The sequence below is a fragment of the Condylura cristata genome, unplaced genomic scaffold (assembly GCF_000260355.1).
Source record: "Condylura cristata isolate star-nosed mole 26May11 unplaced genomic scaffold, ConCri1.0 scaffold00023, whole genome shotgun sequence".
In the NCBI taxonomy this organism is placed as follows: domain Eukaryota; kingdom Metazoa; phylum Chordata; class Mammalia; order Eulipotyphla; family Talpidae; genus Condylura; species Condylura cristata.
In genome coordinates, this window is record NW_004567124.1 from 19,361,781 (window position 1) to 19,384,608 (window position 22,828).

The 22,828-nt window shown below is 36.3% G+C and overlaps 1 protein-coding gene across 1 annotated transcript in view; it reads left to right on the forward strand.

The window, feature by feature from the left end:
- Positions 1-22,828, forward strand: part of FAM227B (family with sequence similarity 227, member B) — a 151,072-nt gene that overhangs the window by 126,597 nt on the left and 1,647 nt on the right. The window contains exons 12-14 of the mRNA XM_012728766.1: positions 1,247-1,409; positions 18,299-18,374; positions 21,945-22,014. Of these exons, the coding sequence (XP_012584220.1) occupies positions 1,247-1,409; positions 18,299-18,374; positions 21,945-22,014 (309 nt within the window). The remainder of the gene's footprint in view (positions 1-1,246; positions 1,410-18,298; positions 18,375-21,944; positions 22,015-22,828) is intronic.

A 22,828-nucleotide genomic window follows, 5' to 3' on the forward strand; every position in this document is an offset into this window, starting at 1 on the left:
TATGAATTGTTAAGATGAAGGAAATATTTTTTCATTAAACTTTTTTCTTCTCTTACATCATTGTTCATTTCTGTACAATATTTGATTTCTCCCTCAGGTGTAGTTTCCATAACTTTCCAACAGCCACAGCACCCATGAACTGTCACAAAAGTCCTTTGTGCTCTTCCGTCCTCTGTTTTGATGCCTCTCCTTCTCCTTCCCTCACTGTACACCTTAAACAATAGAGTTGCCTGCATGTTTGTGTTTGGTTTTGTTTGTTTGTTTATTTGTTTTTTACTCCTCATTAGGTTTCCCTATATTACTGCTATAAGTAAAATCATCAAATATTTTTCTTTTCCTAATGTGAGGGAAATTATTGACATTGTTTTTCAAATCAAAGAATTGATTCTTATTATAGTAATTCAATGATCTGAAATGATCCCTGAGCAACCATGAATGAGTGCAATAAAAAGTGAGCACAAGAAAACTCGATATCCATAGATCAAATAAAAATTCAATCTAATTTCTTCATAATAGGTAGAATAAATAATCTTCAATCTAAGCATTAAAAAAACTTGAGAAAAGACTTATTATATGAGTAATTGCAATACTGGATTTTGTATCCCCCAAGAAGTTAATAGTAAAATCTTTGAGCAATTACATCTGTGGTTGTGGTTTCCTTGATACAGAATTTGTGGTTGACAGTTTTTCTATCAGAATTTTGATTAAGTCATATAATTGCCTTCTGTCCTCCTTTGTTCTCATGAGAACTCGGCTACTAATTTTATGTGTTATTTTCTCTTTCTACTTATATTTTTCTTTTTGTCTTAGTCTGTTAACACTTGAGTATGAGTTGTTTAGGTGTGAATTTATCCTACTTGGAATGAAACTTCTTCTATGTGTTTTCCATGAAATTAGGAAAGTTTTGGTCATCATTTCTTTATATATTTTCCCTTCCCTTTTTTTCTGGGGTTCTGTTCACTTTTGTAATTCTTTTTTCTTTCTATTATTTAGACAGACTAGTCTTTATTGACCTACCTTCAAGATTGTCAAAAGGAGAGGAAAGAATAAGTTGGAAGCTTCTTTCTTACTGCACATACTCATAGACTCCTATTTTAGTAAATTCCTTTTAAAAGATGATGAAATCCCTTTTACTTAACATACCAGATAGTAATTTTATTTATAGATATAATGCAGTTATATTTTACTTAAAATTCTTTAAAAATACACAAAAGTAATGACTGACTTGATTTTATCCCCCTTACAGTCCCATTATTGTGGCATTGGTCCAGAATTTAACCACGTGCTGTTCAGTTTTGGAGGTCTGAGTCCACTGATTTTATATTATCTGACCATACATGAGGTACCTGGTGTTTCTAAAATCCCTAGACAAACTAAGATTAAATTCACTGGAATATATAAAGAACCATATCCTTTCTTAAGCTTTACTTAAACCTGACCTGTTTCAGAAATATTCAGGACTTTCTGCCAATGTCTCAATTTAGGATAAAAAAAATGCAATGTATTTTTTTTTTAAAAAAGTTTATTTTTACATCATTTTTCACATTTTTTTTTCATCTCAATTGTAATCCCCACGGGTTTCCCATCACCAAATCACCCCTGTGCCACCACCATAGTCCCGTGCAAAAAATGCAATGTATTTTTAACCAACACTTTTATTTAGCATTTAATTGTGTTTAAAACTTCTGTAGTATGTTTGTCTAAGCTATTTTTTTAGATCTAAGGCTATAATTTCACATGTAAGAAAAGTAAAACAAACAAAACTTGGGGAAATTTTGTGTTTAATAAATGATTTTTTATTGAGATGACCTAACACTGCTATGATTTAGGGGTTTAGGTTCATACCCCTTGAGATATATATTGCATCATCATATCTACCACCAAAGCATTCATGATCTTCTGCTATAGCTGTATCACTCTTAGCAATTTAAAGAAAAGATTGTCTTTGCAAATTTACTCTTCAGTATTCAGTTTCAAAAATCTATCAGAACTTTGGGTCATGGACTTCTAGGCTTCACTTAGAGAACTTCACACATGCTTTAACTATGTACTCCTTTGTTCTAAAATTGGAGCTCTTTGGTTACAGTAGGTGGCCAGGACATAGTGTCTCTCCACTTACATTTCTGTGTTCCTTCTGTATAACCCATCCTGACCCTGACCTGACTAGGATGAATACCCACAAGATACATAGTACAGTTGTCTGCAAAGGCATCTGTGTTCTTACGTTGTTTTCTGAATATCACAAAATATTGCTGTTTTCCTTGAATAGTTAAGCAGACTTATAGATTATATAATCTAATTTTTATTGAACTGACACATAATAATGAACCAATGGCTATAAAAGTCTCCTGAAATGCAACTTTGGATTGATGATAAAATTTACACTTCAAGGAGAATTTTTTTTAATATTTCATTTATTTATGCATACAGAATTAGGGTATAGGCCAGAGGTACAGGGGCAGTGAGAAAATTCACCACAGACAGTAGGGAATAGAACAGACAGAGTAATGAAGTACACTGCTGAGGGGAGCAGTGGGCAGGTCAGGAGAGGTCTGCTGTGCCATGTGGGTTACCTCCCTGGCTTGGGATCAAACTCTTGTTGAGGTGGCTGCGGCTAGCTAGCTTCCTAGTGCTATGCTTTAACCCATTGCACCACCAGGGAGGGCCCTCAAGAAGAATATTTAAAAGAAAGAATTTCATTTATCTTACTCCTTAAGGGAGCTCCTTTTCAGCTATAGTAAAAGATGCAATTATTAAGGTTGATCCTACCAGCTCTGCCAAGAGGTAGGACAAAAGAATTAAAACAAAAATTTAAAAAACTATTTAAAATATGGCTTTACATCATTATTATAAATAAGTCTATCTCTAAGTGTACATAATACTGTTCAATATTGGCAAGTGATAATATGATTCCAGCTTAGTTTGGAAGGTATTTATAAACCTGGACATCAATACAAATAGCTACAATTTATAGACAAAAAGTTCAATAAATGCATTTTTTTTTAAGATTTATTTATTTGTGCATACAGAACTGGGGTACAGGCCAGAGACTCAAGGGCGGTGAGAGGCTTCACAGAGACAGAGTGGGGAACAGAACAGGCAGATCGACAAAGTACTCTGCTGAGGGGAGCAGCGGTCGGGTCAGGAGAGGTCTGCCTGCCATGTGGCCACCTCCGGGGCAGGTGGGAATCGAACTCATGTGGAAGCGGCTTTAGATTCTCAGTGCTGTGCTTTAACCCGCTGCGCCACCAGGGAGGGCCGCAATTTTATTTTTAAAATAATGTATCTCAGTTTTGTTTTCTATTTGTTGACTACATATCTTTTATTATATTTATTTTGATATATTAATACAAGTTCATGTGCACATAATTTATAATTTGTATTATACCAGTATGCTCACATAACTTTTACTCATGGGGTACATAAAAATATAAGTACCACAAGCATCAGGAGAAAAACAAAATATAGGACTAAAACAGTCTGTTCTAAGGCGTGTTATGTAAGCAATGTTGCAAAGATTCTTCTCAATCTAGGTTATGTCCAAAACAAAATTTTTAGATGTTTAGAGATTAAATTTGAAAGGTATCTAAACCCTTTCATAATTGAATGCTTATATTTTAAATTTGTATTGTTACTATGAAATTGTTACTTTTTGCATGTGTTTACATTTGTGATATGGCATGGACTTCTCCAAATGCTATGCAGGTATTCATACCACGAGTTTACTGAGAATGTCCGAAGATTATGAATGTATATAGGGAAAGGAGGAATTGTTGATCTGAAGCATGATATCTTTTCTTTTTTTAATATATTCATTATGTCATCCTTCATTTTTTGTACAGTGTATGATTTCCCTGTGAAATTCCCAACACCAATTCACCAGTGCACCATCACCGTAGTCCCTTCTTATTCCATAAATTTCAAGAGAAATCACCCTTTGGAAAGCAAAAGAGTTTTCTTTGATGCTTTCTGAACAAAATTATTGTGGTATGTCACATTCATCAATACCTGGCATGTTTTCGAAGATATGCATTGAATCCCTCTGTGTATCATTGTGGGAAATGACAAGTCTTGCGACCATGGCAGAGTAGATGCCCAGCACAGCCTCTTTCCAGAGGTAACCATAATACACAAAGATAGTAAGTGGCTTTTTCATAAGACTCATGCAGCAGAGCTTGCATTAAAGTTTTTGTTTACCTGAACATGACAATCCAGGCTAGAATGCACTCTGTGTATGAACTAGTGGTTGGGGAACAGAGCCCAGTAATATTTTCTCTCATATATGGCTGATACTAATTATCTACGATGACTGTATGATCATTGAGTGTATTTCACCTTACTCAAATTTTACTTTCAAGATATTCAGCATATAAACTTTCTTCTTACTTTTCTCTAGATTTTTTTTTTTTTGGAGTTTATGACTTTTAGAGAGATCACATTGCTGCCAGTAAGAGAAAGTAGAAAAGAGAGAGAAATAGATAAACAACAACAAAAACATAACTAATCACAGGTGACTCTAACTTCATTCCCAGTATTCTTCACCTTCTGATATTCTACTCTTGTATAATCCTATTCCTGGGTATAGGTTAGAACAGTGACTTGCTTCTAACAAGTAGGCTGTGACAAATATAATGGAATGTCAGTTCTGAAAAGAGAAAGTTGTCAGTTCTTTCCCACCTTTTTCAATCATTTTCTTGGAGTTCTCAGAAACCAGCTGCCATGTTGTGAACTGGCTTTTGGCAAAGCCCATGTAATAGAGAAAGAGGAAAAGCCTCCATTTTATATCTAGAAATAAAGTGAATCCCTTAATCCTGTAGCCCATGAGAACTGAATCTTGCTAACAATCATGTAAGTGAGCTTAGAAGCAGATCTTCCTTCAGCTGCCCCTTGAAACAACTGCAGCTTCTACCCACACCTTATTGCAATCTGAGGGACCCTGAATTAGAAGTGTTGACCTGAACTTTTCAGACTCTGAAATCACATGAGCAATGCAATAATAATGTTGTTTAAAGCTGGCAAGTTTGGGAGTAATTTATTGTATATCAGTATAATGTTTGAGTAAAAGTCTGATTTAGAGGAGTCTCTTTACCACTTCTATAGTGCCTATATACTTTAATGCAAATTCTTATCACAATGTAGTGTAACTATTTAGTTTACTTGCTTTTTTTCAGCCATTAGTTAACAAAGGATTGTTTGTCACTAAATGCCTGATACCCGAAAAAAATATCTAGTATAAAAATAGGCATTAAATAAATGTCTAATGAGTGATTATAGCATGGTTTACATAAAGATAAGGTCAAATTTCATTTCATTTTCACCCAAATTTAGCATATTGCTAATATTAAGAAAACTAGGGAACAGGGATATAGATACAACATTGGCAAAAGTTAATCTTGCAATCAACATTATAAAAGATTTTTAAAACTCTATTGAAGAGTGTGTCCCAAGCACTCTTTTAGATACTTTTCACATATTGACTCACTTAATGCTCATGTGAATTTTTGAAATAGATAGCATTGTGTCTACTTTACAGATATGGAGCATGAGACACAGGAAGGTTGGATAATTTGCCTTAGAACAGTTGAGTAAGTAGTAGAACTTACTCCATCCTTCACAATCTGATTTCAGAACCAATCCACTCAACATTCTTGTATTTAATTGCTTATCAAAGAGGAATGTATAACTCCAGAAGACAAAAGTACAATCCTAGACTTTTAAATTTAATCATTATTATGGTTCAGGGGAAGAGGAGTAAGAGACAGAGATGTCAATAAAGAACAAAAAAGAATGCCTACTGTTCTTCGTACTTGAGGATAAACAGATAATTGAAATTTCTGCAGTTGCCCTGCATAAATCACTTTAGCAGTTTTCCTTCAAACATTTAACATTTACACATGACCATACACATTCTATCTCAAAATGTTTTTATTTATTTAATAAAAGATTCTTAATGAGATACTTTCTTTTTTAAAAAAAATTTTTTTTTTAAAGATTTATTTATTCATTCATACAGAAGGCCAGAGGTACAGGGGCTGTGAGCAGATTCACCGGAGTCACAGTAGGGAGAACAGACAGAGTAATGAAGTACACTGCTGAGGGGAGCAGCGGGCGGGTCAGGAGAGGTCTGCCACGCCATGTGGTCACCTCCGGGGCAGGCGGGAATTGAACTCACGCGGAAGCGGCTTTAGATTCTCAGTGCTGTGCTTTAACCCGCTGCGCCACCAGGGAGGGCCAAAAAAAAAATTTTTATTTATGCATACAGAACTGGGGTGCAGGCCAGAGGTACAGGGGCTGTGAGCAGATTCACCGGAGTCACAGTAGGGAGAACAGACAGAGTAATGAAGTACACTGCTGAGAAGAGCAGCAGGCAGGGCAGGGTAGGTCTGCCGCACCATGTGGGTCACCTCTGGGGCTGGGGATCAAACTTGTACTGAAGCAGCTGTGGCTAGCTTGCAGTATTGAACTTTAACGTGTTGCACCACCCAGGAGGACTAATGAGATACCTTCTTAAACTATAAATACAGCTCAAAAAAGCAAATGTCACATTTAATCACTATGTAATTTTTATATCATTCTTGTGAAACAGATATACTTAGAATAAATTTGACATCATGAGTAAGTAGTATTTCTTTTGATTCAGTGTCATTTGCCAAAAATCACAAGAGGAAGGATTATCTTAGTAGTTTAGGATTACTCTGTAAACACTGAGAAAGCTGAAGAAGAGGTATGTGAAGTGTATCTACTTAAGTACACTGCTATGGGTGAGCAGCGGGCAAGACAGGAAAGGTCTGCTGCACCATGTGGGTCAGCTCCCTGAGGCCTCTGGCTGGGGATAGAATTTATCTGCAGCGCTGGTGACAGATAGACAGTGCTGAAACTTTAACCACTGTACCACCAGGGAGCCCCTGAATTTTCTATGGGTAATCTTTGATTTTTTTTTTTAATGTGGTCACTTAGTATTAAGAGTTATGAGTAAAACAAAGGAAAACTTTGACTTCAAGAGCTCAGCACAGAATGTGTCTTTAAACTTGTGCAAAATGTATTTGGAGCACCTAACTTTCCCTTCACACATTGTATTTTTATAAACCACCTCATGTTGTGAGTAAATTAACAAATATGCAAACGTGTAATAAATATTTTACATGTGAAACAGAAAGTGTAAAGAAAGGAAAGACAACTCAGGAACAAAATGGTGTTATACTTTGCTTGGAGGCTGTTAAAAAGAAAAAATGTATATACTATATCTGTTCTCTAACAGGAAACAAAGCTCACATTTTGTTGAAATTTAGGAAAAAATTGAACTCAGTGCAATGTTATAATGAATGCATTGTGTTACTATAAATACATGTTCTCACTGTCACACACACATATATAGACTTTTAACATGAAAAAGCTGTCCAGGGGTAGATTATTTAAACTCCACTATTGAAAATAGTATGAGCTATACCAACATTTATCCCAGCAAAGAAATGAAAACATATAAAGAAATCATCTGTTGTGAATTATCTGTGAATTGGGAGAAGCAAGTAGTCAACAGCAAGGAAATAAAGAAGAAACCCTGAAACTCATGGAAAGGTCACTAGCTGTATACAATCAAAACATCTTCATACAATAAGAATCCAGCAGGAAACTCTTTTAGAGGCATGTGCAGCTTGTTTTCAGTTTTATTTATAAAATGACTTCCAATAATCCTTGTCATGCATGCATACGTTGATTTCTTTCTCACTGACATGTGAAGAATAACTTGTAAGTTGTTATTACAATCAATTGTTTTTTCATGTCATGCCAGTGAGATCTCACTTAATGTCCTAAAGCTCCAGCACTTTTAAAAGATAAGTTAGCTGAATGACAAATATTAAAAAAAAGAATTAAAATCCAGAACATCCATGTTGTTATTTTTCTAGTAAAGTCCAAAATAAAATACCTTTTTCCTTCGATCCTAAAATATCCAGGTGTGAAATGAACAGTAGACCCTATACTGTTAGAAAGTTTGTTCTATTATTTTATGAAATTGATTATACTCCCCAAATTTAACACTTTTTATTATCCTACTTCGAAAATAGGGATATGGATGTCACATATTATCTGTTAGAGAGACCTTTCAGATAATAGCAACCAGATGTTCACATCCTGGAGTAGGAGGTTTCTTAAAATATATGTATTTTTTAAATACTCAGCTCTAAAAACCCTAGTTACATAGTCTCCCTCCGCCAAAGACACCCTCTAAAGAAAGTGAAGGACTCCATTTATCTGAAAGGTGAAAAAACAGGGACATGATATGCTAAAGCTGAAGAAAGGAAGACAAAGATGATAGGAGATGAGGAAACAGATGAAATCTAAAACCTTTGGTTGCAGTGAAGGGGCCTCTTCGGCAGACTCACAGAAAAAATACACTCCAGTATGTGCCCAAATATGAGCCTTTTCTGCATCTGTATTAAGCAGATGGATTGAACTAGATGGATTTCAAGTCCCTTTGAATCCTGAGATTTATGATTCTGTTTGGAGAAATTTGACTTTCCTTACCATTAGTGGCTAAGAGTTAGTAAATAACTCCTTTTTTTTTCCCTTGAAATGACATTTTCATTTTGTCCACTCATTGTAGAACTCAGTGTTTCTCAGTCAACACTAAGAAAGAGAATGCATAAACACCATTCTTCCCATTTTCAGCTGTGGATTCCCCTAAAAGACCTCTAGTCTTTTAACAAGTTGACATAGTAAAGCTACGTTTAATGGACATATCAAAAAAAGAACATCCGTTTAGCAGAGTTTTGTAGTAACTCAAAATGGGTAAATTCAGAGCTATTTACAGAGTTGGATAAATTTGAGGTAGTGAAAGAAAGGGTGCTGCTTGGGATTGAGCAGTTAATTATATAATTTTGAACTGGTGGGTCCAGTGAATTAAGGATCTTGAAGTAAGCTTTAATGATAAAATTATTTTAGTTGGCTCAAATCTTATCTTTCAGTAGAAAACATTTCTTGGAGCAGAGAGCTAAGTTATTTTTCCTCGTGTCAGTTTTGTTAAACATAGGGGCAAAAACGTAATCATGGTCCCCAAATATTTTAACACAGAGACAGAAGTAATATCAGCATCATGGTTAAACAAGATCCCTTATTCATGTTCCCCCACCCTCTAAACAACAGTTTTGCATCCCCTGACAAACATGATTTTGTGAGAACTTTGGGACCCACCACCATTAGCCAGATGACTTAATATCTCACCCCCACATACTTAGGGTAACAAACCAACCTCAGAGCCAGCTGTGAATCCTGTATTCTGCACTGTATACAGAGGCCTATCAATTGGTTCTAGTCCCTCTTGGCTACAGTTCAAGGGTCCCTGGAAAACTCAGTCATAAACAATCACCCATGGGCAAAAAGGCTTTTGTGAAAGTTCAGGTTTGCAGCAGAGAAATTCTAGCATACAGCTGGAGAGAGAGAAAGTTGCATTGGACAGTATACAAGGAAACGATTTGACTTTGCCCCTCCCAAGGGTTAGAGATTAGGACCCAGAGAGATCTTTCCAAGATATTGAAACACTAGCTAAGGTATAGAAGCAACTTAAGTGTTCATCCATAATAAAGATACTTTATATGTAGACAATGGAATATTGTTCAGCCATGAGGGAAAAAAAATCATTCTATTTGTAACAACATGGATGTATCTTGTGAGCATTATGCTAAAATATACTAAAAATTAGACAAATACTGTATGATATCACTTACAAATGGAATCTAAGAACATTAAGCACAGAGAAACAGAGACTAGAATGGTGGCTGCCAGGGACTTGAGGTTGAGGGAAATGTGGAGATTTGGTTAAAGGATCTAAATGCTCAGTTATAAGATGAATAAGTTTGGGGTATCTAAAGTATAGTGTGGTGATTAAGTTAATATTACTGTGTTATATACCTGGAAGCTGCAAGCAGAGTAGATCTTTAAAGTTCTCACCCCAAAAAAGTAAATGCTAATTATTTCAGAGGATGGAGGTGCTAACTATGGTATGATTTTTTGCAGTATATAAATGTACTATGACATTATACACCTTAAACTTAATGCAGTATTATATACCAACTGTATCACCAAAAGATGCAACAAAAAAGAAAATATGTATTGTGAAGGCTCTGAATACCTAAATCTGCTTCTGGAATAAAGGATTTATTTTTCAGCAGCTGGGGAATGCTGATAGCAATAAAGTTACCAATACCTTACAAGGTTTACCTCAGCAGATGATAGAGGCCTCAGTCAATGTCATGCCTTATAGATTATATTTTTCATAGTTGACCACAGTAATACTATCCTTCCTGCATGCTTTTGTCAAAATATAAACTTGACACTTCTCCCATCAAGAGGTAGAGCCTAATGTCTACTTCCCTTGAATTTGGGCAGAGTCCTCAACCAAGAGTAGAATTGCTGAGCATAGATCAGAAATGGCTTCACAACTTCTGCTGTACAGTTTCTGCTTCGCTGTGGGAATATGCTTAGAATCATCTGCTGTGGGAGGAGGAGGAGGCTAAAAGCTGAGGCTAAGTCACAAATCACATTAGCCAGCAGACAAATGAGGAAAACTTTGAGAGTTCTGTAGCCAGCATCTGACCACAGTAGATGAACAACCCCAACTAAAAACTGCCAGCTGAGCTCAGTCAACATCCAGAACTAGAGAGATAATAATATATGAAGGTGATTGTTTTCTGACACTGACTTTAGTTATATAGCACTAGATAGATAACTGGTCTCTGCCCTCTTCCTAGGTACATCAGCATCATCTTATTCACCTGAGATAATATTGGAATATTACTCAGCAATTAAAAAGGCTAACCTCAGACCCTTTGCGGCAACATGGATGGAGCTAAAAAGGACTATGCTCACTGACATGAGCCAGAAAGAAAAAGAAAATTATCAAATGTCCTCAGTTACAGGAGGAACGTAGAAAAAAAAACAATAAAAGAATCAGAAAAAATATATAGCTATAGTGAAGTAAAAATCAAAATCAGCAAGCAACTATAAATCAGAGACATTCTGTAGGGGAGAAGGGAGAAGGACCAGGACAGTAGTGAGAAAAGACAAGGGACTACATTGATGGTGCACAAGTGAATTGGTGGTGGGAATTTCATGGAGAAACCATCCATTGTACAAAAATGAAGGATATAGTGAATAGATTTTAAAATTTTTTTTAAAGATTCAAAAGCTCAAATAACCTAACATCTCCTGAAAGGCTCTCAGACATTCCTTAAAGGATCAGATTTTCAATTAAAAAAATATATTTAAGGCTTATTTAATAAAACACTTTAAAATCAGAAAAACCATCACAGATGCATATTAGGATAAAGGTTACCACAAGTATTTCAATTTTGTTCTTGGCAAAAGATGTTTTATTACGTTTTCTTAGATTACTTTTAATTAAAGCTATCCTAAACTTTGTTGACTAGGTTGCTAAGTTTTTTCCTTCCACATACTCTTCCAGTTAAGAACAGGGCCAAGTTTTTAAAAAGTGGGTGTTGGTGAACATCATGCCTTTTTTTTTTTTTAAAGAACTTGAGAAACAAATGGGGTTTTGTCTTGCACAGGTAAGTATGTGCATGTATATCATAAGTATTTTGCAGCCACCCCACCTTGAACCAGAGACAATTATAAAATTGCTTGTAAGATCCGGCCCTTTTTTCTTACAGGCTTAGCTTAACTTCTAGTTAGGGTTTCTCTTTTCTTTTCTTTTAATAAGATACACAAGACACAAACCACAATTCAGCAAACTTATTATTAAACTAATAATGAAATAAATAGAAGATTTTAGTTGCCTTAGGTAATCAGGTTCCAGGGAGTGGGTTGTATCAATTTTTTCACCACAACTTGGAATTTAAATAAACATGGCTCAATGGAAAAATAAAAGGGAGAACAGGAAAGGTTTTCATCCTGGAGAGTTAGTAATAGTTCAGAGTTTCTTTTTTGAATTTAGTATACATGTAGTAAAACCCAATTGTATCAAATAAGAGAAGAAAATTTTATTTTCAAGTAGTGAGAATTATCTTCATATGTTGAAAGTATATTGGTCAGTAAAATCAGGGGAAAATCCAGAGCTTAGAAGTTAGGACTAAAAAGAAGTATCTCAAGTAAATAAACAAGTTGGCAATTCTGTGTTCACCCTACCTATTTCACCTCCTCCAAGATGGACAGACAAAAGATAAAGTACAACAAACAAAATACCTACATATTATTAGGCATTCATCCTATAAAGATCACTGCCATAAAAAAAAAAATCACTGCCATATTATGGGTACAGGTGATTTTTGTGAAATGCTCCCAAATTTCAGAAGTAGAGTCCCTTTCCTTTCTAGAATCTCAGAATAAGGTGCATGTGCTTCGTAATAATTTTTTTTAAAGAAATTTCTGGGTACTTAGCTCTTTGGATGTTTGGCACTTGCAAATCTTAACACTGATATACTTGAAGTGTAAAGAAAGTATAAACATTAAGCAGGTAATAACTATTCTAAAATAAATGTGGGCTACAGTTTAATGAGTTATTTCAAGAATTTAATTTTTAGAATTAAGAATTAAATTAATACTGACTTATAAAGGAAGAGATGCTAGCCATTGTTTGCTGCCTACATTTCCTTTACTACTCATACAATAGCATTATGTGTAAAATGGGCACTTTGGCCTTAAACCTGAGGCTTCAAAAGTAACTGTGGACACATCAAAGAGTATGCTTAGGGGATACAATATAATATGTAAACTTCTCTCAGCCTCATTCTGGGACAATACTTTTGGCAGTAAGAGCAAATTTTACCCCTATGTTTTTCTTTTCCTGGATCACATACACCCCCAAGCTCTCAAAGACAAGATCTAGCTTCTAGAAGCCTAAGTTTTCTCATTTATAATATAAAGAAATTGAACCCTACAATTTCCAAGGTCCATTGTTTATCTAATACTCTGTGATCCTAAAGATAAAATCAAATACTCCAGAGTCTGATCTGAGGCTTCTAGAAGGTCAGCAGACCTTGATTTGCTGAATCAATCCTAAGCACAGCTTTTGCGAAGTTCCAGAATAGGATCATTTTACTTGTACCCAAATGACTCCTTCTCTGTTTAGGAGCTTGGATGTAACCTCCATGTAGCAGTGCATGAGAAAATTAAGTGTGGGGTTAATTCAGACAGTGGAATTGGTAAACATGTTGCCACAATCATCCCCAAGGAATAGAATATAGCCATTCTTCATAATTATGTTTTATGTACTCATATTTTTCTACAGTTGGGAAAAAATTTATGGCTTTCAGTATCTGAAAAGAATAAAATTAGGATATTCATTAACACACTCTAACAAAAATCTACTGAAAACCATCAACATTGAGTAAGTAGTGCAAGGAAATGGTGAGTTCTTAGTCAATACCAACATCACACAATCCAGAACCTCATTACAAAATACAAATACACACTGTGATCAAATTTTGTGGACCATGAGAATAACTTTTTAAAGAATATATACCCAGTTCATTCCAATAAAGACATATGTTGGAAATTAATCATTTATAAACAGTAAAACATGGTTCTTTGTTTCACTATCAATAGCATATAATTAATGTGCAAGGCAAAGAAAATTCAATTAGTTCCAAGTGGCAAACATATCATCTCACTCATCAACACTTCATCATGGAAACTACTCCAGAGCACAATATATAGCTTTGTAAAGGATGAAATCTTTGAAATTCTAACAGGCAATCTCAGGGAGAAGTTAAGATTTAGCAGGAAATAGCCACATGCAAATTAAATTTCATTACCCCATTACCATCTATACTTTAGAAGTGTAACTTCTTTGTCATTCTACAAGAACGATCTGCAATTTTCTGTAACTTTTATTCAGAGAACTTAGACTTCCGGTCACTGGTTCCAGAATAAAATAGTAGCCTGATATGATAAGGAAGGTTGTTTCAAGAAGATGACTGAGGCTTCTCTTCCAATGCTGCAGCATTTCTGAGTCTGTAACAGGGAGAAGGTGGGAGTCGGCATAACTGAAACCATGTGCATCTTGTTCATGTGATGAAGGGGCTCCATGCCTCTTTATTGAACAGGTTCATCCCCTGGCTCCAAGTAAGCAAGACCATGACTCCCTTTTCACAGAATTCAGAGGTAACGGAGTTAGGAGAGACATGGCCCTCCCTTGCTAGGCTCTTGAAAGGAAAATGTCTTATTGGAACACACAGTTGGAGAAAAGAGGAAAAATTGAGAATTTATATAAGAAAACTAGGTATGCCAAAAGACACAAAAACACTGATTCAAAAAGATACCTGCACCCCCATGTTTATTGCTGCTTTATTTACAATTGGAAAAACATGGAAGCAGCCCAAATGCCCAAAAGTAGATGACTGGATTAAAAAGATGTGGTACATATACACAGTGGAATATTACTCAGCAACCACAAAAAAGAAACATGTCTTTCGCAACAACTTGGAAGGAGCTGGAAAAGATCATGCTTAGTGAGATAAGCCAGAAAGAAAAAGAAAAATACCGGATGGTTTCACTCATAGCAGGAGTATAATGGACCAGGCAAGAAAATAGTAAGAATAATGAACAGCCATATACCAGAGACATTTTGTGGGGGTGGAATGGGGAATGGGATCAAAAACAGGGGGGGATAGGGAGGGAGGTGCAAGGGACTGTGGTGATGGCACATGGGTGACTTGGTGATGGGAAACCCATGGGGATTACAATTGAGATGAAAAAAAAAGTACAAAATTATGTAAAAGTAAGTTATTATATATATATAAAAGAAAAAGAAAAGAAAACTGGGTATGTTCATACCTTGTTACCTTGTTGTCACTGGGGAACTACAGTCCCACTGACTTTTTGCAAATATTAAAATAATTGCTATGAAACCTGGATTCACCGGGAAATTGTGAGACATTTGGTAAAGAAAGCAACTACTGCATTATAATGATCATGTAAAATATATACATAAGTATGACAGATGGAGAATCACAAGGACAATAAAAGGTTTATTTTAGGGAAATTTGGGTTGTGGGAGAATTTTTCCTTTCTCTTGAACATGTTAATCTTGCTGTAGTAGTCTTTATACAGTAGTGTTAAGTCTTGCTGAAAGTCATCAAAATGAGTAGATTTTGTTGGGGTTGTTTTTTCTCTGCTTTAATTATTTAAATTGAAGCTTCCACTACTCCCCTCTTAGAGTTGAGGACTAATAGATCCTTAATGTTGTTATAGATTGAATAATTGGAAATATTATGTATGCAAAATGAAATCTCCACATCGATGTTTAAAAGTAACCTGGATCCAGTCTAAGAAAGTTTTATTTTGAAATTTTACCATTCAAACTTGATCCATATCAAGGAAAAAATGTATTTCCAATAAATGCAGTCCAGTAATGTCACTTAGAAGATCCTAAAGATAAGGTAAGTTGTACAGTGTGATCAGAATACACGAGTGTCATATCATCTTAAAGACAGGGCTGTGTTTCTGACCTGTTGATTCACTAACAATACTGTTCAAATACAGCCTGGCTCAGTAAAACAAGCTGCCCTCAGTGGCACAGTGAAAACAGGATTTTCACAATGAAACAGGAGCACAATGAAAACACCAGCTCAAAATGAAACTGTCACCAGGAAGAGACTTCCTGGGATGGCCGCTGCTAGACAATGAAGGGCTGTTTTCATTTAAGTAAAGACACCAGTCACTATAACTAAAGACGAGATCACCGCACCTAGCATATGTGAGCTACCCAGAGAGTTAACTCCTTTTCTTTCCAGCTCAATTCCCAACTATGGCACCACACACCACCACCTCAAACACAATATCTTCAAGGTTTCCTAGTTAGCTTTAGTGCCCTACAGGTTTGATGCACAAAATCATGAAGAAGGCTAACTTGACAAGCTGGTATCAAGCTTTAATTGTTGGGAAACTGCTGATAGTCTACTGTATTGGTGCTGATTAGAAAGGGAAAGATAAGAGCTGGCTAAAGGGCATGACTCTCCGCCCCAAATGACCACACCAATGCCAGACACAATGCCCAAAGTTGTTAGAAATTCCTGAAGCTCTATAATTTTATTCTGGTCTTCAGGACATCCATTTCATGGTAGTACTTATTTCTGTCCACTTCAAAGTATATGCTGAAATGTTAGCTTCTTTCTATTTCCACCCTAATCTAAGCACCACTACCTGCTCTTGTCTCAAATATAGAAACGACCTCCTAATTTGTCCTACATTTTCCTCTCCTTTCCACTAACTGCTCATCACATAGGAATCAAGGCATAACTCACTAAGTCACCCGCTTAAGTAACTTCCTACTTTACTTTTCTATGAGCTAAAATGTCCCTTAGAAGATCCAGCACCTTCCCTCCCTCTAATTTCCTTTCTAATCGCCTTCTCTGCTCCAGCTACCCTGCCCTTCTTACTACTCAAATGAAATAGCAAGCTCCTCTTTCTCCCTGATATTCAGACCTTCTCTACCTAATGCTTTCTCCCCTCATGCTCATTCCCAGTCGAACTCTTCTAGTAATATCCTATTTCATGTCTCTCATGGTACTTATCTCCTTTTAAAATGATCGCATGTGCTCGCTTATATTCGGCCCCTTGACATGTACACACATGCATGCACACATGCACAGTGAGCCATATGACAGTAAAAATTTTGTGTATCTTGTTCACTTTATAAAATCTCCAGGGTCCAGAACAGTGCTTGGCAGGCAGCAGATGCCCAGGAAGTAATCATTGGATGAGTAATAACACCGCCCTGTTAGGTACCCCTTCTAGGTCTTCAACTTGACTTTTATGACCTAGTTGGCATTTCTCCTACTTGGCATAGCTCCTTGCCTTTAGCCTTTGTGACATTGTGTTATACCAGTTCTAACATTATGTATGCCACTTCTAGTATGCTAAGAAAGTAGTTTTGAATGCACAGAAAATCAGTGTTCTTTTGCTTAATTCTAAGAGCTTAATGCTCAAAGTATAAGTGAATGAAGCTGCTTACTGAATTGTTTAGAGCTTTTTAGAAAAGACGTAGATTTTATACAAGTTTATTGTGAGAATCTTTCTTGTGAAATAATTTGTTTATACCTTTTTTTAAAAATCTCAATTGAGGCCCTCCTGGTGGCGCAACGGGTTAAAGCACAGCACTGAGAAACTAAAGCCACTTCCGCATGAGTTCAATTCCCGCCTGCCCCAGAGGTGACCACATGGCGAGGCAGACCTCTCCTGACCCGCCCGCTGCTCCCCTCAGCAGTGTACTTCGTTGATCTGCCTGTTCTGCTCCCCACTCTGTCTCTGGTGAAGCCTCTCGCCGCCCCTGAGCCTCTGGCCTGTACTCCAGTTCTGTATGAACAAATAAATCTTTAAAAAAAAAAATCTCAATTGAGATACAATATCCAGGAAATTATGGTCCTAAACTTATTTATCAATGTGTAATCCTAACACACTGGCTAACTCCACTGAGATTCTATTAGCATTCTTAAACCCCATATTTCAAGACTAAAATGAACATCAAGGAGAACTTGAAATAGCACACAATTTTTAGTGGGCAAATTGCCTTCCAAAAAAGATGGAAGTAGTTGAAGTATGTTGATGGTAAGGAATTAGGACCATATTAGAACAGTCTCATCCCCTATACCTTGGTGATCACAGTAGCTTAAGTGCTCCCAGGTTATCAGTGAGGCACAATGCTGAAAATGCCTCCTTTAGTTATTTATCAATTTCTGCTTCAAAAGAGGTATGTCTGCGTTACCAGACAGATGTCGGTTAAGACCAGGGTTAAGTCTTAACAGCCTCAGGTAGTACGAGGAACAGCAAAAGAGCCCCAGCCTCATTAACAGCACACTTAGAGGTTCTGCTTACCATCTTTCTTCCAGGCAGCTAGCAGAGGCCAGGTTAACTGAGGCAGTCAACACGTGCTGCCAGTTACCACCAGAGCCTCTCAAAAGTCAAAAGAGTTTGAGGTACTCAGTATACATAGAAATAAAGAACTGCCTAAACAGTTGCAAAACTTTGGGTACATTTTTTAATATTAACATTTAATACATTGCTGCTTTTAAAAAAGGGAATTTTAGGATTTATGAATTGTTAAATCATAGTGTACTATGAATGGTGTGGTTCAGATAATTGGACACAAGTTTAAAGCGGGCAGATAGGGACTGTTGTCTTGGGAAGACAGTACTTCTTTGGACACTACTAACATTTACATATGAGACCTTTCATGACTAGGAAGGTCATGTGATCTCTCCATTTTGGTCCCCCTGTGAAGGGTATTGTTGACCTCTCCCAAATACTCCTAATTGGAAATCTTTCCTTAACCATAAGCCTATTACACCACCTGCCCCAACTTACCGTGATGTTATAAAGGAAGCAAAAAGGCAATTTGCAAAGAACCGAAAGGATTTCCGAATGTAAGTTGATGTAATACTATTCTTATATACCAGAGACACTTTTTAGGGGTAGTGGGAGGAATGGGATAAAAAATGGGGCAGGAAAGGTGCACGGGGATATGGTGATGGCAAATGGGTGAACTGGTGGTGGGAAGTTCACCGGGATTACAACTGAGATGGAAAAAGGCACAAAATGATATAAAAATAAACTAATAAAATTATTGAAAAAAAAAAGAATTAGACTCTTTTAGAGCTGGAAGTGATTATAAGAACTATCTACACCACGCTTGTTTTAGTGAGGAGAGTCACTTCTGGGCAGCTTACATACACAGACTCTTATCAGGTAAGTGTCAAGGTTGTATATTGTAACCCTGAAGCCACAAGAGTCAGAGACTGGAAAAAGGAAGGAAACTTTTCTGTGGTGTGGTTGGAAGGAGCATCCCACATGGGGAGGCCAGGAGAAAGCCTCAGGGAGGAGACTGGAATATAAGAACAGAAAGGTTGTCTGTAGTAGAGTTCCCTGGAGGCAGGTGGCAGCTAGGTGATATTGAGGAAAACAAGGCAGGGAGGGCTTTTGAAATGTTTTCTTGGGAAACCATTTTAGTTGTTTGTGCTTCATCTAAGTGTTCATAACAGTCAGAAATGGCATGAGAGGATATTCATTCATTTTTATGAAAACAAGTTGACAGGGCCCATATCAAGGTCAATGCTCAGAAAAAATGGCATCCTCCCTTTTGGGTAGCATCCTTCTCCCTGATGCTGTTCAAGAAACACATCAAAGAGAAGGCAAGGGACGAAGAGCCAGCTTTGTCCTCTCCAGCAGACCGGGTGAAAGGCTGAACCTCTGCTTTCCGTGGCTCCACATCCCCCTCCCACAAGCTTTCCCATGTGTGCACGCACAGCCCAGCCATGCTCAATGGGAAGAATAGGAAAACGCCATACTCAGGTGTGGTGGGTAATAACTTTGGTACTTGTACTAAGAGGGATTGGGCTGAGGGCTGAGGGATTTTCACATCAAGCAGTGTAGAAGGAAGGAATGCTGAAGGACTTTTCCCAGCTCATAGAAAGTCAGCATATTGTTGGTTTCTCCTTTTCCAAATAGAAATGCCTGCTTAATTTTAAAATTTCACTCCAAGCTTTTATTTTATAGGGAAAAATACAGAATCAGTGAAGAGATAAGATATCTGAAACTGCGGCAGGAAATAATCGACAAAGAACTTTACAGGTTTGTTCTTATTCAACTTTGTAGTGCTTTGAAACATTGTAACTGAACAAATGTGTTACACAAAAAATGGCCTTTGGTTTATTATATAAAAATACATCGTCCAAATAGCCTTCATAAACATTCTACTCAACAGTTCATCTGAAGTAACATTGCTTTTCTTATCCACTTTACCCTGTTAATTAATCACTAAAAGTTATCATTATTTTCTTTTACTCCACCAGTCCTAGGACTTAAGTACAAGACTTTTTTTTAAAAAAAAATAATAATAATAAGCCCATAACCATACCCTGCCCTGGGGAAGAAGTAAACTAGAAAAACAGCCTATTTAGTTGGTCTTTCTTGGGCTGGTTCTTTGTTCCCCTTCTGTCCCTGTTCCCTTCCTGTACATACATTGTCCCTCACTGAAGCAAGGTAAATTAAGCTCACTTAATTGTTTATTTTGTAAATTAGAGTATAAAAAGGAAAACCATAAAGTATTGAGATTAACCCACTTCTTCCAACATACCCACATGCAGGAGACTAAATACAGCCCTTAAAACAGTCTGGTGGAGACCATCACTTTGTGCCTGTCCTACTTTCAAACTTCTGACCACTGTTTGCAACTTATAATACTAGTTCCCTAATACATTAGTTAGAATCTTATGGCACTTCTCACCAAAGCTTTTATCACCCAGCTTTCCCCTTCACTATAACTAAATTATAAATCCAATTCCAGATGACTTCTACAAGTTTCTAAAAATCAAATCTGTGTAGAATAGGATTTCTTAACCACTGAAAATGTATAAAAATGGTTTTCCGAGCAACTTTCAGGAAGCACTGAAATATATTTCATACAGTACATTGTTGGAGGAAGTGAAGGGGAAAGCTTCATTTGGGTATAGATAAATCCCACATGCCTGTTCAATTTATAGGCACAACACAAAAATTTCTATCTGTGATCTTCAGAAAGTCTGTAATCTTCAAATCTTCCTCGTGGAAAAGAAAAGCATTCAGAAGGATTGAGAATTAAGTAATGGTACTGAATGCAAAATTGCTTTTTAGCAATTTTTTACTAAAATTGGATACTTTTTAAAAGTGAATGTTACAGTAGGTGACATATCACAAAATTATAATTAAAAAAAGAGTAGGCCTGTAATTTAAAAGAGTGAGCTCAAAGATGAGCTGATTTTAACAACATAAAATGAACCAAAGTCTAAGGACAAATTGCAATTCAAGGAGGTTCTAAGAGGGTGTCGCTGAAAAAAGGTACTGCAGATGATTTGGAGGGTGTTTCCTGAGTGTCTTAACTCGTTAACTCTTACAAGAAATGATAAGGAATGTTCTTTAAGCAACTTAACAGTTTCTCAAAGTGTAAGAGCTAGCTGTAAGAAGAGAAGGACAGATCCAAAGAGTAGTAAAAAGTGTAGAAAATCCAGGTTGAGGGGCTAAATCAGCAGAAATGAAGTAGAGAATGAGTGTGAGGACATTTGCCAGTCACAGAACACCCAAAAAGATAGCCTTGATGTGCCCTGAGGGTTACCCTAGACTAAATGTAAAGAAACCTAATGTAGGCCTTATTAGAGGTTCACTAGTATAAACCATACTTCAGCAAAATATATTTGGAAATTTCAAAAACTTCCTTCTTACATATTTCATGAAAAAAAAAAGTTTTTCAAATGTTGAACTTAAAAAATGCCAGTAGAATTAATAGCCCTTTTACCTCATCTGTGTTTTTCTTGCTAATGTTTCTCCCTTATCCTAAATTCCTACTCTTCCTTAACTGGTCTACCTCTGCCTCTCCCTTTATCACAGATTCCTGGGAAGGTTCTCTTGCTGCCTAATTCAGCTAGTTAACTTTATAAACACTCTTTGAATGAGTACTTAGTAACAGAAATCAAAATAGATTCCTAACTCAGTGAATTCACAGTCTAGCACCCTGACCGTAAGCCTTTTCCATCTTTCTCTCTCACTCCCAGATATTCCCCTGCTAGAATGTTTTTCTGTACCCACTGATATTCCTTAAAGTCTGTGCTGCTGTGTAGAATCAATTAAGGGAATATGAAGTGAATCATTTCCCTAAAACGCTGCTTTCCTGTCAGGATGTAGTATCACTCTGTGGCCGGAATTGAAGGCTACCTGTGTTCAAATCCTCAGTTACTTGCTAGCTGTGTGACTCTGGGCAGTTTACTTAACCTATCTGAGCTTGTTTCCTCTTTAATAATGTAGGATTATAGTGTACCATTGTATAAGTTTATCAGAAAGGTGATTGAATTAATATATGTTAAATGCTGGTAATTATATCTAACATACTAAACGTTATGTTTAACTCCTAGTTGGTGTCAATATAAAAAAGATTTGGCTCTTTATTTTCTTTATTCCATTAACAGACTCCAAGCAAAGGCTACCAAGAAACCCTATGAAGCTATGCTTGACTTCGACAAGTTTCTATATAAACTGGTATGTTTCCTTTTTTTAAAGAAACTGAGAATTCTCTTTTAAGCTACAGTGGCAGAAAAGAATATATTCTTGTATTTAATCATCCACAAAGATTTAGAATAATCTGTTTTAGATACAGCTACAACCTTATGCTTATTCATAGCTCCCCATTACTTGCAGGGACTAGTTTTAATGGCTAAAAATCTCCAAATACGGTCAGAATTCTAAACTGATAGGATTTTAAGTCATTTTAATTTTTATTAAAAAATCAATAAAACATTGGATTCTAACTACCATGTTAGATGAATGGTCCCTGCCCTCAATTAAAAGAAATGCAAGATAAAAATAAGGTTCTAAATAGGACTCAAGTGTGTGAAAGAAAAGGAAAGATATTGTTACATCTCTCCAATTTTTTTGTCCTCTCCTCATGTTTCCCTCCTTAACTAATGGGAAATACTATTAAATCTGAAAGACCTTCTTCCCTGCCAATAGGCAAAAACATGTAGAAAACAGTATAAAAAAATCTGAAGGTTGCACAAACTGATGTGAGGAATAGAGCTTTTTATTTTCAGTATGCCAGGCTTCCACTAAAAAATGTAAAGCAACCCCTATTGACTGCGGTATAACATCAAATTTCTATGAGCCAGGGAGTTGTAAAAGCATGTCTAATATTAAACAAATAGGACTATACTTGAAAGCAAGCAAGCAAGCAAGCAAGCAAGCAAGCAAGCAAGCAAGCAAGCAAGAAAGAAAGAAAGAAAGAAAGAAAGAAAGAAAGAAAGAAAGAAAGAAAGAAAGAAAGAAAGAAAGAAAGAAAGAAAGAAAGAAAGAAAGA